Source organism: Electrophorus electricus, chromosome 18 (assembly GCF_041902795.1).
Source record: "Electrophorus electricus isolate QZ-2024a chromosome 18, ASM4190279v1, whole genome shotgun sequence".
NCBI lineage: Eukaryota > Metazoa > Chordata > Actinopteri > Gymnotiformes > Gymnotidae > Electrophorus > Electrophorus electricus.
The window spans coordinates 3,564,677-3,581,638 of record NC_137514.1 but is presented as its reverse complement, the minus strand read 5'-3'; the positions used below and the strand labels follow the sequence as shown (position 1 = coordinate 3,581,638).

General features: G+C 38.0%; 1 protein-coding gene and 1 long non-coding RNA gene across 6 annotated transcripts in view; one reads left to right on the top strand and one right to left on the bottom strand.

The window, feature by feature from the left end:
* The window catches only part of LOC145651929 (B-cell receptor CD22-like), a 19,622-nt gene extending 12,198 nt beyond the window's left edge, over nucleotides 1–7,424 (top strand). The window contains exons 1-11 of one of the 3 annotated variants that reach the window (XM_081700736.1): nucleotides 458–526; nucleotides 3,218–3,287; nucleotides 3,716–4,060; nucleotides 4,423–4,665; nucleotides 5,115–5,369; nucleotides 5,480–5,734; nucleotides 5,845–6,105; nucleotides 6,234–6,336; nucleotides 6,541–6,583; nucleotides 6,866–6,937; nucleotides 7,286–7,424. In XM_081700736.1, coding sequence (XP_081556862.1) covers nucleotides 3,227–3,287; nucleotides 3,716–4,060; nucleotides 4,423–4,665; nucleotides 5,115–5,369; nucleotides 5,480–5,734; nucleotides 5,845–6,105; nucleotides 6,234–6,336; nucleotides 6,541–6,583; nucleotides 6,866–6,937; nucleotides 7,286–7,306 — 1,659 coding nt within the window. In that variant the 5' untranslated portion in view covers nucleotides 458–526; nucleotides 3,218–3,226 and the 3' untranslated portion in view covers nucleotides 7,307–7,424. Of the gene's footprint in view, nucleotides 1–457; nucleotides 527–3,217; nucleotides 3,288–3,715; nucleotides 4,061–4,422; nucleotides 4,666–5,114; nucleotides 5,370–5,479; nucleotides 5,735–5,844; nucleotides 6,106–6,233; nucleotides 6,337–6,540; nucleotides 6,584–6,865; nucleotides 6,938–7,285 lie in introns of those variants that run through there. The other 2 variants (XM_081700737.1, XM_081700735.1) reach the window with 2 other exon arrangements.
* On the bottom strand, nucleotides 5,090–16,875 carry LOC145651940 (uncharacterized). 3 transcript variants are annotated; one of them, XR_014118069.1, is made up of 6 exons: nucleotides 16,576–16,875; nucleotides 15,683–15,752; nucleotides 5,983–14,741; nucleotides 5,802–5,878; nucleotides 5,437–5,591; nucleotides 5,090–5,226 (listed from the first exon to the last, which is right to left on the bottom strand). It is a non-coding gene; the product is annotated as an uncharacterized LOC145651940 (long non-coding RNA). The 3 variants fall into 3 exon arrangements; XR_014118068.1 differs by having other exon boundaries at nucleotides 5,802–14,368; nucleotides 14,631–14,741; XR_014118067.1 differs by having other exon boundaries at nucleotides 5,802–14,741.
* Between the last annotated feature and the right edge of the window lie 87 nt (nucleotides 16,876–16,962).

The window sequence follows — 16,962 nt, the reverse complement described above, 5'->3', positions numbered from 1 at the left end:
CATATATTGTACATACATTGTTAATATATTTTTGTACATATATAGAATATATATTTCTCTATGCACCCGTTTTCTTTTTCCTCAGTTTGGACAGAGCACCCTCAACCATTTCACTGTGAGTTATACTGTGTATGTATGTGACAAATAAACCAAACTTGAACTCGAACTTGAACTTTTGTGCATGTGTGTGTGTTTCTTTGTGCATGCGTGTGTGTGTCTGAGTCTGTACCAAGGAAATAACAATCACAGAGCAATCTATGGTCTGTGTGTGTTTGTGTGGGTGTATATACATTTGTTTGTGTGTGTGTGTGGTTGTGTGTGTGTGTGTGTGTGTGGGTGGGTGTGCGCATGCATTTGTTGAAAAAGGAGAGAACAGTGCAGTAAAAGAGGAAGAGAATTTTAATATACTAAAAATAACATCATTAAATACATCACAGACAGTTCACATGGTTAAAACCTCAAAGCTGTTTCTTCTGAGTTTATTTTCCTCTGTTGCCACAGTGCTGATGAGACTTTGCACAGTGAGGTAAGAAGAGCTCTTTATTAACTTACATTTGTTTGTTAAATTTCCCCGTAGTCTGTGCTTTTAGTAAATAGCATAAAGGTCAAGAGAACATTACCACTCTTCATGAACTCTCATCCACATATAGTTGTAGAGGACGTGGAGTTGGTTTTGGATTTCAGTGGTGTTATGTTTATGTGGTGTGTTTGTGTTCCTGATGGAGAGACTGTGTAAATCAAAGGAATAAAAAAGCAAGCAAAAAATGAGTGTGAATGTGAGAAGTGCATGTGAGCGAGTGACAGAGAGGAGTCTTAATTAGGACAGTCCAGGAGTTATTATGATAGTCCATTTTCAGGAAACCAGCAGTCAGACCCATCTGTGAATTAGAAATGAAAAATTTACATTAGGAACAAAGATAAAAAAACCAGGAACAAGAAAATAATGTGGTGACAAAAAAAGACTTACAAAGGGCTAACAAGAAATTGGTGTGGAATATCACTGCTCCCTCTGTACAGAACACTCAACCAATGATGATTTATATATATATATATATATATATATATATATATATATATATATATATATATATATAGAGAGAGAGAGAGAGAGAGAGAGAGAGAGAGAGAGAGAGAGAGAGTGGCCTGGGAGTGTGACAGAGTATTTTTACTGATTCTAGCCTTGAGCTCTTCTGAAATTAGATTGGTGCTTTTATTCCTGTTGGAGCTACAACTCCCAGCATTGGTGTCTCTGCCACAAGTGCCCCAGTCACCACTGGGAAAACCTTTTTGATAACACACACAGATTTGAAGTTGTTCAGATTATCTGTCTTGCATATGTTTCTATACATGGTCTCTGCCACTTGGTCAGGTCTCTTAATATTTGCTTTCCCTGCAACTGTCTTGTGTTCCTGTTAGTCTCAGATGCTCCTTTGTATAGTCTGCATCTTGTGTGGTGTAATGCACCCCTGTTACAATTAACATAATGCTTAGTTCTTGTATTTTTACTACCATGATCAGTGACTCTGTACTGTCCTTCAGTCATGCCTTTTCCAGACATTGGTAAGATTGTCTTGTCAGCCACTTCTGATACCTGTCAGTGTTAAATTCCATGTAGGTAATCCTGCCATGACACCTCCACTGTTTTCACGGTAACTATGTCCCCCTTCTGACTGGGACATGCCCTCATCAGCCCATCCTTGGGATCCCGTGTTTGGATGTAGTCATGGATATCTCATGTCACATCCTGAACAGTGGTGTTGAGCCTTCTGTCTGGTGTGCAGTCTTTGTTTGATATATCTTGGGTGATAATGAAGAAGATTTTGGTGAATGGTTTGGTAGGCTATAGAGTTTACTCCCCCTACTCTTTCAAGTTCCTTGTCTAGTCAGATTGCTCTACAGTGATATGACCTCTGGTGCTAAGATTCCTGGGTCAAGTCAACTCCTCCATTAAAGTGCTGCAACATTTCATGGGAAAAAATATGCAATAATTCTATTTCACTGAGTGTGATTTAGCTATTTACGATCAATTTGTTTGATCACCTTCAAGTTTTGAGATTTAGAATCTATATTATGAATTAAGATTTCTACTGGAATTCAACACATAGTGCCTGTAAGTTCCAACATTATTTTTCAAACCCTTTGTGACCTTCTGAGGAAAGTAGTGAGGCATGAGTGAAAGGTAACAAAATGTACATTTAATGAAGTAACTAATAGACAAAGCAGGAGTTAACTGAGGGGAACATGAAACAAATATCTAAAAGATTTCAAAAGGGCAAAAGGATTAAGTATTTGTTGTGGCTGGCTAGATTTTTATTTGGAATAGAGGAGGTCAGTGTGAAACATTGACTGGAGATGCCTTAAATGAAGAGAATGAAACAAGGTTCATATATGTGTGATGACCAGTCAGTGAGTGATTGGATTGGAATAGAGGAGGTCAGTGTGAAACATTGACTGGTGATGCCTTAAATGAAGAGAATGTAACAAGGTTCATATATGTGTGATGACCAGTCAGTGAGTGATTGGAAACGTGGAAGTGATTTGGTGGTCCAGTTGGTTGAAGGACAGGTGATTGACAGATTGGAGGTGTCTGATTGGCTGGGTGTCAAAGAGTGGTTATGAGTGGGTGATTGTGTGTGTGTGTGTGTGTGTGTGTGTGTGTGTGTGTGTGTGTGTGTGTGTGTGTGTGTGTGTGTGTGTTTGGCTGGCTGGGTGTCAACATTCTTCATCTTTTGGGTAGGATGAGAATAGACCTCCTAGAACAGACCTGAACAACAAGCTCTCACTACATACATATTGGCCACTTCAGTCTTCTACACTGCTTAGGACATAACAAAATTGTTATTAATACAATATCTATCTGATTTATGACTGTTTAAATACATTTGTATGTAATGCTGAGATGAGGTGTTAAAATAGTTGAAGTTGTTTTTATTTTGTTAAAGTTGGTAGAATGGTTGTGTTTTTATTCTTATCACAATGGCTTTCAAATTGTACATTTACAGTCTGGACAAGGATTCCTATAAATCCTTTTTGTGAATCAATCTAGACTAAATAGCCCTCAAGAAATAAAACTGAACTGAAATGAGATGACAAGAGCCAAACTTCCTCAGTAATACAGTTGTCATCAGATCAGTCTGACTGATATTTGAAACAGTGTAAACAGAAGTAGAAACGTGATGCACTCAGCTGTGTTGTGTGCTCTTGTGTGTCTGTGCAGGTTTGTTTAATGATGTCACTCAGAACTCCTCTTCTAACTCTCACTCTCATCACTCTGTTCATGTCTCTGGGTAAGACTACAGTTTTCATCAAAATTGTATTTTTCTTTGTAAAATTTCCAAAACTGTTGAAACCTGCACAAATATTAGGAAAATTCTGATATCTAGTATAAAGATTTTCTGACACACTGTTCCCATTTAATGAAGTTAATTTACAATGGTTACCAAAGCCCCCACATCCCCCACACCACTGCTACAGAGCTTGCTGAGTGTTTTGTGGTTTTTAAGTTGTTCAGAGTCACTAGTGTCCACTTCTCCCAAGATCCTCCCCCACCCTGCTACAAGCTTTTCTCACTTTGTGGTTTAGCTCAGAATCAGCTCAGAGTTCTGCAGAAGCTGCTGGAGTTAGAGAGGAGAGAAGTGAAGCTGTAAGAGAACTCCCACTCTCTTATGGGGCCCAGACTCCTCTAATGACCTCTTGCATGCATTATATGTTTCAGGGGTTGATGGAACAGAATGGAGTGTGAAGTACAACCCAACTAAAATATGTGCTTTAAAGGGGTCCACAGTGTTTATCAATGGCAGTTACACATACCCAGCAGGGCTGGAAGTCAAAGAGGAATTTTGGGTTAAAGAGCCATTCGATAGAGAACAGGACACACCTGTATATTGCAGACCCACTAAGGACTCAGGCAGAGTGCAGTGTTATGTAGATAAACAGCAACATTTCTCCCTCAAACTGATTAATGTAACGAAGGAGGATGAACATGACTATCGCTTCAGAATCAAAACAAATGTAGCCAAACAAAAATGGCTGGGAGATCTTGTCAAGATCACTGTCACAGGTAGGTTACATATTGAATTCCCCATTTTCTAATTGTGATGCATAGTGTCCTTTACTCAGAGGAATATGAGTAGTGAAGTTTATTAATGCCTATTTTTAACTATGATGCACATTCTCACTTCATGCAAAGGCGTTTGAGTTTAATTAAGCTGATTATTGAGAGTTGTTAAACTGAATAAGGGTTACTCTGATATATTAGTCGTACTATACAAATTGTTTCTCTTATTTTTTAACAAATTCAAGACAGTTTCATGACAGCAGAATAATTTTCTTAATTGTTTGAAGTTTTCTGGATGAATTAAAGGCTGTCTAATTCTGAAGGACTTCCATTCGTTTGGTTTGAGGATTCTCTCATTGTCTTAGAGCTGCTTGTGAACACTCTTCTTGAAGTAATAGAGAGAGAAGCAGCAGTTCTGACGTGTACAACCACCTGCAGTCTGACTGACAGTCCAACATTCATCTGGTACAAAAATGGACGTCGTTTATCCTCCAATACAAACCCACTCCACCTGCGGCCAGTCAGCAGTGAGGATGCAGGCAGTTATATGTGTGCTGTAAGAGGATATGAACATCTCCCCTCTCCTGCTCAAACTCTCACTGTCAGATGTGAGTTTACAATGTTGGTTTCATTATATGATTATCTGATTATTGCTAAGTTCATTTCATTGCCAATTTCAACTCATTTCTCAGTTAAAATGTAAAAAATACAATGAGGTAGTAGTCTTATTAGAATTATATATGTATATTCTTTACTTTGAGTACATGAGGCATTTCATTACTATAAAATGCATTATCCTCATCGTGTTATTGTCTGATTTAAGGTGAAGACATTAGTAATGGTGGGACAACTATACAACATCTCCAAAATCAGCTCTTAGAACAGTAGAGAATTCAAGTACATTAATGAACCTGGATATAAACACTACGCAGTTGTAACTCTACATGTCTTTGCACCACTGGTTGATGCAGATCATGCCTGTAGTCTCCTTGCTCCTCCTTTCAGACAGAAGATGCCATATTCATTTCTTCACATTCTCTCATTTTGTGGGTATTAGATCCTCCAAAGAATGTCTTGGTGTCCATCAGTCCCTCTGGTGAAATAGTGGAGGGCAGTTCAGTGACTCTGACCTGCAGCAGTGATGCCAACCCACCTGTGCAGAGCTACAACTGGTTTAAGGAGAAAACATTATTAGGAAAAGAAAGCACATACATTATTCCTAATATCAGCTCTGAGGACAGTGGGGAATACAAGTGCAGTTCCAGTAATGAACATGGATCAATATACTCATCTGTAATACTGAATGTTATGTGTAAGTTAATGTTTACTTCGTCCAATTTGAAATGTTTTGTTTTGTAGAGGTACAATAAAAAAAATACCTCCTCTGGTGATTAAATCATGCCATTATTTCCTGGTTTTTAGATCCTCCAAAGAATGTATCAGTGTCCATCAGTCCCTCTGGTGAAATAGTGGAGGACAGTTCCATGACTCTGACCTGCAGCAGTGATGCCAATCCACCTGTACAGAACTACACCTGGTTTAAGGAGAAAACATTATTAGGAAAAGAAAGCACACACATTATTCCTAAAATCAGCTCTGAGGACAGTGGGGAATACAAGTGCAGGTCCAGTAATGAACATGGATCAAAATACTCATATGTAATACTGAATGTTATGTGTAAGTTAATGTTTACTTTGTACAATTTGAAATTCTGTGTTTTGTAAAGGTACAATAAAGAAAATACCTCCTCTGGTGATTAAATCATTCCATTATTTCCTGGTTTTTAGATCCTCCAAAGAATGTATCAGTGTCCATCAGTCCCTCGGGTGAAATAGTGGAGAACAGTTCTGTGACTCTGAGCTGCAGCAGTGATGCCAACCCACCTGTGCAGAACTATAACTGGTTTAAAGAAGGAGTAACCTCACCTGTAGGATCTGGAGAGACTTACAACATCACCATCAGCTCCAATAGCAGCACCTGGTACTACTGTGTAGCTCAGAATGAACACGGGATGCTGAAATCAGCTTCAATACATGTCACTTTAAAGGGTGAGACAGACAGACAGTTGTTTCATTTTTCATTCATAAGTTCATTAACGTATTCATTTGCTAATCACATTATGAAAGCCCTATATTGTGTGTAGGAACAATAGTGTGCATATGTCTGTTTCTCTCAGCAGGTCACTTCTACATTTTGCCTGTAGCTCTTGGAGTCGGCCTCTGTGGGATTGTATTTCCTCTCTCAATAGTTTTATTTATGAAGAGAGAAAGTTTAAGAAGGTAAAGTGAAAGATGTTAATATAAGTTACATGTATAAATGATAACTTTATAGTACCTTATTTCTGTTCCTTTCCAAAAGCACTTTATTAATATGGGAAATCTTGAAAATATGACTAATATCATAAATGCAATATTATGAATATTAATGTTTATTCTCTGTTTTCTGTTTGGATGAACACTGACATTTGGGGTTTTTGAGCTCAGAGGCAAGAGGCAAAAGAGAAATACAGATGAATCTGATTATGGGGTGAGCTATCACAGAAATCCAGATATATTTGTCAATAAGGAGTCTTAAACCTGCTAAAGAGTTCATAGAATTCATGTCATGACAAATCAGAGCCTTTAAATGACAGTGTCAGTCTTAGTTCTGTATCTTTAGCATTTGTTTATGTCAGAGTGAGAGCTCCATCTGAGATGCAGACTGTCAACAACAAAATAACATTAGTGGAAAAACTCCAGTGGAACATTAACCATAAAGCTATTCAGTGTTTCTCATTAAACTGCACATCATTAACTCTGTGTTTCACAGAACGCCAGCCTCAAGCCCTGTCATACCTGTGACACTTCCACATCCAGCTCTCCTATTTATGAGAATACTGCAGTGAGTTCACCATATCAGTTACATCACAGTTATAGAACTCGGTTACAACTCTAGAATCTTGATAGCACTCTAGAATCTTTTTTAAGATGGGATGTGTAAAGCTCTTGTCATTTTTACTGAATACTGGATGAATACTACGATACACAACTTTCTTACATTACCATAACTATGTAGAATCCACAGGAATAAATTATTAAATTTAGATATGCCAAAACAAGCAGGGTTTTTTGCTTTCTTTTCTTTCAATTTGTTAAGCCATATGAAGATGTGTGTGTGTGTGTGTGTGTGTGTTTTGTTATTCCAAATGTCCTTGTGATCTGATATTCTTTCCTGTGTTTCCTTTTATAGGACTTAAGGAAACATCACTAAGAGAATCATCACTGAGAAATCAAACTTGCAGCTGTATCCCAATGCAGTCAAAAGAGTGCGAGATATAGAGGGGAAGAGAGATGCATGATCACATGTAGAGTACACAAATAGAGTTACCTTCAACAGAAAAGCTTTTTAGTGATTACTGCAAAAAAATGTTGCAGCCTTTCTTTTTTTTTTTTTTTTTTTTGTACTGATGGAAAATAACCTTGGTCTTATTCTGAAAATATAAATCATTAATAAATCTAAGTAATTTAATATTTGTTAATTCAATTTTTATCTAATCCATTAATTTTAATCCAGTTAAAATACTTGAATGCAGTTTCCTCAAAAGCATCATGATGTTTATATCTTGTTCAGTATGTGTACTCAGGGATTCTCACTCTAGCAATCTGAACTACAATGAAAATAAAACAAAATAATGTAAGATGAGCTCGAACCCAGGTGATGACACCGACAGCCTACTGGGTGAGCAACCACGCCGAGCGTGGGAAAAGGGATAACCAAGGACACCACAGGAAGGATGGCAGCCCTGATGCCCTGGGGATAATCAAACTAAAACTTCCCAAACAAAACCAGAAAACAGGAGCTGTAATGGCTAAGGGGAGGCTTAGGAGAGAGACAGATTTGAGGGGGAAAACTGGAGAAGGGAGGAGACGTAAAAACACAGACACCCTTGGAGCACAGAAGTGAGGTGTCACACAAGGGCTCACAGACCTCAATACCCAGAACTTGGCTCAGAACTTTGGCAAAAACCCAGCACTGGGTCACTGGGCTTATATAGACCTAGCCCAGCTTTTGGGCGTTAAGCCTAATTAGTGGCGTGCCTGACTCGAGACCTCCCTCTGGTGGTCAGAGGAGGCCTCGGCCTGGCACCGACCCTTACAAATAAGGTTACAAAACAACAAAAACTCCATAATGTAGGGACTAGATCCACACCACCAGCACCTGTAAGACTGACACAAAAACCAATTACTTTAAACTCTTTATCATGGACTTATTAGCTAATAGCTGTTATTAAACATCATGGCACCAAAATATATGATGGCTTAATGAAAGACACTCTTAATGAAAGACACTCTGAAAAGAATCTGACTTGTATATTTACCCTTGCAAAAAATCAAACAAACAAAAAAAACAGGGTTCCATTGGCTCAGGTCTTTCAACACTGGGACAAAATATGAGGGTCTTGTCTGCAGCATCCATTAGTTCTGTGGGAGTTAATGGGCTGCACATCTCCTTCCCACAAAACCTTCCCTCAGTGTGTTACATGTGTCAGTGACTGTGGAATACATTTTCACCATCAATTTGAGATCATTCCCAACTCACAATTTAATCTTCTGGGTTGCGACATAATGTCTAAATTAGACATCACCCATTGTAACGGATGTCTCTAGTATAAAAAAATATAATTTCAGACACACACACAGTCTAAACCACGGTTGATCTTTGCTCTGCCTTCTTTAGTATCCCTGTGCAGGCAGACACAGCCCATTTTTTGCTTTTATATTCAGAAATAAACAATTATCCTGCACTTAACTCGGACTAGGTTGATGGGGTTTTCAGACCTGTGGGAATCCTATTGGAACTTATGGCACCAGGTCTTCCTGTGTGCTCACACTCTGTGGCTGCTGCTGCTGCTGCTGAGAAAATACTAGTCATCAGATCACCAAGGTGTTGAACACATCAGCCACGCAACATGACAGCTCAGAGGTGTAGCGTCTGTGAAACATTTTGACATGAACTAGTAGTTTGACTGTTAAACACTCTTCTCTGCAGGGCTCTTCAGCCTTCATGCTGCATCAATCTCTATCTCTCCTGAATTCAGCTTGGATACTAGAGGAACACAGTGGTTTGCTCTTATTCATATATGTAATCTGTTCAAGGATAAGCCTCTCATTATTTACAACTTCATTGGTCATTATTTGTGAACATTATACTTTCCTTCCACACAAAAAGAAAATGAAAATATATTCACTGTAATTGCTAATCCCCACTTTGACAGAGGCAAAACACAGCTCATAACATACAGACCTCATCTGAATCAGATCAAATGCAGACCTCAGTTCAGTCAGCAAATATAAGTTGATGTCACTTGCATGAAAGATGGGTTACATCCATGTGGGTTAAAGAATGTAAAACAGAAAGCAGGTAATTACAAAAACATTTCTCTAGATGGCAGTGTAAGATAAGCATGGGTAATTTTACTGCATATGTATAAAGTAGGAGTACTGTCCAAGGTTCTGAAAATAGCAGCTCTAGGGTGCAGGAGCTTATTTGAGTTCAAGAGTGCTGCGTCAAATATAACTGGCATCTACTTAATACCACAATGAAAAAAAGGTTTGCTGGTTCAAGCCCCAACATCGCCAAGATGCCACTGTTAGGCCCCTGAGCAAGGCACTTAATCCTCAATTGCTTGAATTGTAGTCTGTCATAAATGTAAGCTGTGAACCTGATCAGCATACAGCTTGACACTCAGCACCCCCTGAACTTCACAATCCAGTTTTGATGCTTTCAGGAGGTTGTGTGGGAAATTGCTAGGATATGCCTCCTCTTATATCTTATCTGATGTAATCTGCATTTCTCTGTCCAGTTAGAAGGCTCCACTAATGTAATACTCCCATGTCATGCTTCCTCTATGCTAGCATAGCGATACCCTTGGCAACCTGCCTCATGTCTTTGTTTTTATTTCGAGGTTTAGTTTCTTGTTTCGTTTTTCTCCGCCCCTTATTAGTTTCAGGTGTTTCTTATTATCCTCTTGTTAGCCTGTGTATTTAAGGCCTGTGTTGTCAATGTTTCATCGCTGGTCATTGAGTTTCTCTATGATATCTTGTCTGGTTGTTGTAATCATCCTGTACAATATTTTGGTCTGCATTCTCTGGTCAGTGTTTACCACTTATATCTCTGTGTTGTGTTTGTTATTGTATTGCAGATCTGTTCTACTCAGTTGTTTGTCTCTGGACTGTAATTCTGACATACATCTCTAACACTCAGTATAAATGTCTACTCAGCATTTGTCTGCCCTCTATTGCTCTGCTTTACCTTTTTTTTTTTTTTTTTTACCGTTTGCTGTGTAACTGATTATAACTTTTCAAATGATTTGGCTTGTTCAAATTCTTATGCATTTGTGATTTGCAGACCACCATATATATATATATATATATATATATATATATATATATATATATATATATATATATTATATAGCATAATTACAGGTGAGCAGAACAGAATGAAACCAAAACAAGGACTGGAAAAGAGGAACAGGTAAAAGGAATGACAGGCATGGAGAAAACGAAACTAAGGAACGGAACAACCAGGAAGTAAAGGAAAACAAAGACATGACAGGGAAATCATGCAAACAGGGATGCCAGAAGGGGGCCCATACGTGACACCAGTGCAGTCAAAAGAGTGAGAAATAGAGAGGGGAAGAATAAATTTAACATGTAGTTTCCTTCAGCAGAAAAGCTTTTCAGTGTTTTACATTAATGATTAATACTCAGAAAATGTTAAAATAAATGTGTCCTTTGCATTTTTATTGCAAGGATGAAAAATAACCTTCTTATTATTTTGCTAATCTAAATAATTAAATGAACCTCATGGTCGGCCTCTGTGGGATTGTAGTTCCTGTGAAATGTATTATGTTAAATTACACTTTGTTACGATCTCGTCAAGGCTCCAGGCCATAACAGGAAGTGTGACCCATAAAAAAAAAGGCTAAACATGTCTGTAGTGGAAATGAAATCAGACTGCAAGAGACCAAAGTAGTTCAATGACAGCCAGTGTAGTGTACAGGAGACAGTCTGACACTACTATAACGTCAGGAGTGACCCAGGCCAAAGTAACAAATAAATCCACACTAGAAAAAAAAAAAAGCCACTCACGAAACCTACACAAAAGAAAATACACACAAAACTACATTTACTCCCTAAGTGGAAAACCGATCAAACCACATCCCAAAACAAAATGGCAGTCACTCCCTACTTACCAGTGACCACTCAACAAAAGGAAAAAGTTGAATATATACGAATGTACAACTGCAGACTAACTATTAGAGCAGACAAGAGTAAAGTGAAAACTGGAAGCAAGGTCATACACCAGGTCAACTATCATAAACTCTCTCTCTCTCTCTCTCTCTCTCTCTCTCACACACACACTGTTTCTGTTTTGTATGTTAATTCTCTGCTTCACAGAATGTAAAAAGTGAATTTTTGAGTTTATTAGATTATTATAAATAATGCTGCAGGTAATCTATCAATAGGATCACTGAAGTAATAAGCACAATTTTCTACTCAAACAAAGAAAACCCACGAGCATCTTTCTGCTGAACCAACAGTGTGGCCATGTAGGTTTCTTCAATCAGTTTTGTGTTCCACATTTGTAGTTCTCAGAAAACCTTGCGGTTTAAGCTACAGATCAAAATGAGGTCTAACTTTTCTGGTGGAAATTCTACTGGAATTCAACACATTGTGAGTAAAAGTTATTCATTTGTATTCCAAACCTTTCTTTACATATTTTGGGTGTTTACCATTAAATAGGAGCTGTATTTTATTTAGAAAAAAGGTACAAAAAACAAGTTAATGAATACTGGAAATATACAGTACACAGCTTTCTTAGTACTAGGCTACTTTACATTGTCATAACTATATAGAATCTGCAGGAATAGATTATTATTAATTTTAGATAACACAAAAATGTGATTTTATTTTCATTTTGTTATGACATTTGAATGAGCGTGCATGTGTGTGTGTGTGTCCATTGTTATTCCAAATATCCTTGTATTCTGATATTTTTTCCTGTGTGTCCTTTTATAGGCTTTGAGGAAACACCACTAAGATAATCATCCCTGAGAAATATCAAACTTGCAGCTATGGCACAATTGTAACGTTTACTGCAGTAACGTTTACTAGGCGAGAAGCAAAATGCCAACGCAGGGGGCTTTTAATGAACAAAGGAAACAAAACATGAGAGGCTAACAAACAGAGACATGGGAAAACACTGAGACAAATTAACACACGAACTAAGCAAACAGCAAAACAATGACAAGGTCAGTGACAGTGACAACAACTAGAAACTTAACCGAACATGCCAAAATAACCGACAAACTGGAAGACAAAACAAAGGCAGGGCTTAAATAACCAAGACTTATAAACTAACCAGACACAGGCGAACATCATTACAGGTGGAGATACAGACCAGAGAGCGGAACAGATTAAACCAAAACAAACACTGGGAAAGAGGAACAGGTAAAAGGAATGACAGGCATGGAGAAAACGAAACTAAGGAACGGAACAACCAGGAAGTAAAGGAAAACAAAGACATGACAGGGAAATCATGTAAACAGGGATGCCAGAAGGGGGCCCATACGTGACACCAGTGCAGTCAAAAGAGTGAGAAATAGAGAGGGGAATAATAAATTTAACATGTAGTTTCCTTCAGCAGAAAAGCTTTTCAGTGATTTACATTAATGATTAATACTCAGAAAATAAAAGCATCCTTTGCATTTTTATTGCAAGGATGAAAAATAACCTTCTTATTATTTTGCTAATCTAAATAATTAAATGAACCTCATGCGAATAAAAAATAGTTACTACTATTTTAATACTATATTCATTCATTCATTCACTCATCCCTTCATTCATTCATTCATTTAGTCCATTTATTTTAATGCAGTTTCCTCAAAAGCATCATAATGAAATCTAAGGGCATTTTCTCAGTTTTTGAATATTTTATTAAAAAGCTGCAAACGAGTAGCTCTGCACACTCCTCTTTCTGTCATACTCTAACATCCCTGTTTATGTGTGTAAGTCCAATCAGATTGGTTGGTCAGTCCTGACGTAACATGACACTGTCAAAATTTAATTTAGTTCTAGAGTGGGAATCTCTGAGAACACGTCCTTTTAGGGGGAATTACATCTGAGTGTTTTAACTGGCACAGTGTATATATGATGTTAAGTATTTGTTGGGTCAGTTCTTAGTGAGGAATCTGGTTACATCCAGATTGTGAACCTCAGGCACCTGAAGAGAGCGTCTGAGCAACAGTGAGACAGAGTCAGTTTGTAGTTAGATAGCATGTGTAATTTATAGACTGCCTGTGTTTGACAAGAAGAGCAAGCATAGGGAAAAAAGAGGAAGAACAATAACAAAGGCAAATGTGGACTTTGGCAAGCAAAGCAGGCATCAAATGAAGTTACATGATAGCAGAATATGTGAACTTAGGTCAGCATTATTTCTTATACTTGCAAGCATGCATAGAGAGAAAACATACATATTATTCTTACATTGCTGTCTTTTACTGTAGCAGAATAACAACAGAGAATAAAAAGGCAAAAAAGTCCAGTCAAGGCCAGTTTATCTGGAGAAATTTCTTGGTCTGACCACACCTTTTACATGTGGCAAATATTCATTTCTCCTGGAAGTGATATGCAGATTATTTACAAAAATATGAACTCACCTTTGCGTAAAGCATTTACCTGACGCTTTTATCCAAAGCTACTTACAATTATGATTGAGTACAACTTGACCAATTGAATGTTAAGAACTTGCTCAGGGGCCCCAACAGTGGGGCTTAAACCTTCCGATTACAAGTCAAGTACCTTAACCACCGCCCAATCATTTTCTATTAGTAGTAATAACAAGCTGGGTTAATTACAAACATGAGGTATCGAGTACATAGCTATCTAACAGGAGCCAGGAGCCAGTCCAAACAGGAGTCAGTCCAAATGCCCGTAGTTGTACATTGAACAACTATGACGTCCTCGTGTTGTTAAGTGAAATGACACTGATGGTGGGGTAACAGTGTGACTTTCCCAGGAACAGCAGAATGGGGGATGGCGTTCTAGCAGAAGGGTGACTCCCTATACAGATATGACCCATTTAACAGCAGTTAGGTAGATTGGGGTGTTTTTTCATGTGCTGGACAGCGAGAGGCACACCACACAGTACTGGTGCTGTGTCACATTAACAGCTATTTCCAGGGACAAGGCACACACAGTGTTCCCTTTGCACCATAGGAGGCCCTTCAGTCTGAACATCAGCATAATAAGATTCACCATGGATTACCTGCATACAGACATACAACAAAACACACATAGAGACAATAGTACACCCTAACTGGGGGCCTCTTTAATCTACTAGCATATATCAACTGAGGCTGAGCATCAGTTAGTACAGCTGTTTGGATTATCACAATAACAGTAGTGGATTGTGTGTAGTGAGCCTCAACAAATCTCCTAGGAAGCAAACATTCGATTAGCACTTTGCCATCTGGTGAGAATTTCAAGGAGTGCTGCAGTATAATCAGAGATAATTGTATGTAAATTACCAGTTACCATGGGGCCTGGTTGGCCCTTTACCCAAAACATGGGAAACGGTCTTCCCATCAAAACTTTGAAAGGTGGGTTGGCATCACTGCTGCAGGTTACAACAAGGAGCTCTAAGACAATGAGAGAATCATCAAATGAAACAAATGGAAGTCCATCACAATTAGGCAGCCTTTAAATCATCCAGAAAAACTTCAAGCAATTAAGAAAATTATTCTGCTGTCATGAAACTGTCTTGAATTTGTTAAAAAATAAGAGAGAAACAAATTGTGTAATACAACTAATATATCAGAGTAACCCTTAATCAATTTAACAACTCTCAGTAATCATCTTAAACTCAAATGCATTTACATGAAGTGAGAATGTGAATCATAGATAAAAATAGGCATTAATGAACTTCAAGACTCAAATTCCTCTGAGTAAAGGGACACTATGCATCATAGTTAGAAAATGAGGAAATAAAGATTTAACCCACCTGTGACACTGATCTTAACAGGATCTCCCAGCCATTTTTGATCACTTACATTTGTTTTGATTCTGAAGTGATAGGCATGTTCATCCTCCTTCATTACATTAATCAGTTTGAGGGAGAAGTGTTGCTGTTTATCTATATAACACTGGACCCTTCCTGAGTCAAGAGCTTGTAGCAGGGTGGGGGAGGAGCTTGGGGAGAAGTGGAGACTAGTGACTCTGAACAACTTAACGCTCAGTCACATAATATATGAGGTTGAGTCAAGAGAAAAACAAACAAAAATATATCTGCACTTTGTAGTTATAGTGGGGTTGTGAATTTTAATCTTACCACAGTGTGCTCTTAATCTAAGACTGCCCTAAACTTGACAAAAACCACAAAGCACTCAGCAAGCTCTGTAGCAGTGGTGTGGGGGATGTGGGGGCTTTGGTAACCAATGTAAATTAACTTCATTAAATGGGAACAGTGTGTCAGAAAATCTTTATACTAGATATCATAATTTTCCTAATATTTGTGCAGGTTTCAACAGTTTTGGAAATTTTACAAAGAAAAATACAGTTTTGATGAAGACTGTAGTCTTACCCAGAGACATGAACAGAGTGATGAGAGTGAGAGTTAGAAGAGGAGTTCTGAGTGACATCATTAAACAAACCTGCACAGACACACAACAGCACACAACACAGCTGAGTTCATCACATTTCTGCTTCTGTTTACACTGTTTCAAATATCAGTCAGATTGATCTGATGACACAACTGTATTACTGAGGAGGTTTGGCTCTTGTCATCTCATTTCAGTTCAGTTTTATTTCTTGAGGGCTATTTACTCTAGATTGATTCACAAAAAGGATTTATAGGAATCCTTGTCCAGACTGTAAATGTACAATTTGAAAGCCATTGTGATAAGAATAAAAACACAACCATTCTACCAACTTTAACAAAATAAAAACAAATTCAACTATTTTAACACCTCATCTCCGCAGTACATACAAATATATTTACACAGTCATAAATCAGATAAATATTGTATTAATAACAGTTTTGTTATGTCCTAAGCAGTGTAGAAGACTGAAGTGGCTAATATGTATGTAGTGAGAGCTTGTTGTCTGTTCTAGGAGGTCTATTCTGATCCCACCTAAAAGATGAAGAATGTTGACACTCAGCCAGCCAAACACGCGCACACACACGCGCGCACACTCTTTGTCACCCACCCAGACACCTCCAGTCCGTCACTCACCTGTCCTTCAACCAATCGTACCACCCAATCACTTCCACGTTTCCAATCACCCACTTACTGATCATCACACATATTACATATATTGTTTCACTCTCTTTATTTAAAACCCTTATGCGCTAACGCTCCCTAGCAAGCCCAAACTAGCATACTCAAATAAATGATTGATAACATCGAATATTCTTAAAGTACAGTACATTGATCAACATAACATTTATTAGGACTAATACAAGTACCTGCTTACCGATTTTCAGCCGTCTACATGCATCAGATCGCCACAAATCCCACGCTGAAGACACCGTGTTTTTCGGGTAAATTTCCACAGCAACGTGCCTATCCTTTTAAAACATTCTTCCGCTTTAAGATAAGCTCTTTTGTCATAGAAAGTTAAATTACCATCAAAACAACTGCGTGAGATGTTTAAATGGTTAAATGGTATACAGAGTGTTAGTAACGTTCTTTAATTCCGTGCTCACTTCTTTTCGTAAAAACACGCGTTCAGTTCCTTCGTAAGCAAACCCAAACTACTCAGCCTTTGTTTAACTCTAAAAGCACGTTACTGACGTAAAAGTGTTCCTGAATAGATCAATAACCCCCCCCCTTTTCTATTTTATATTGATTTCTATTGGCC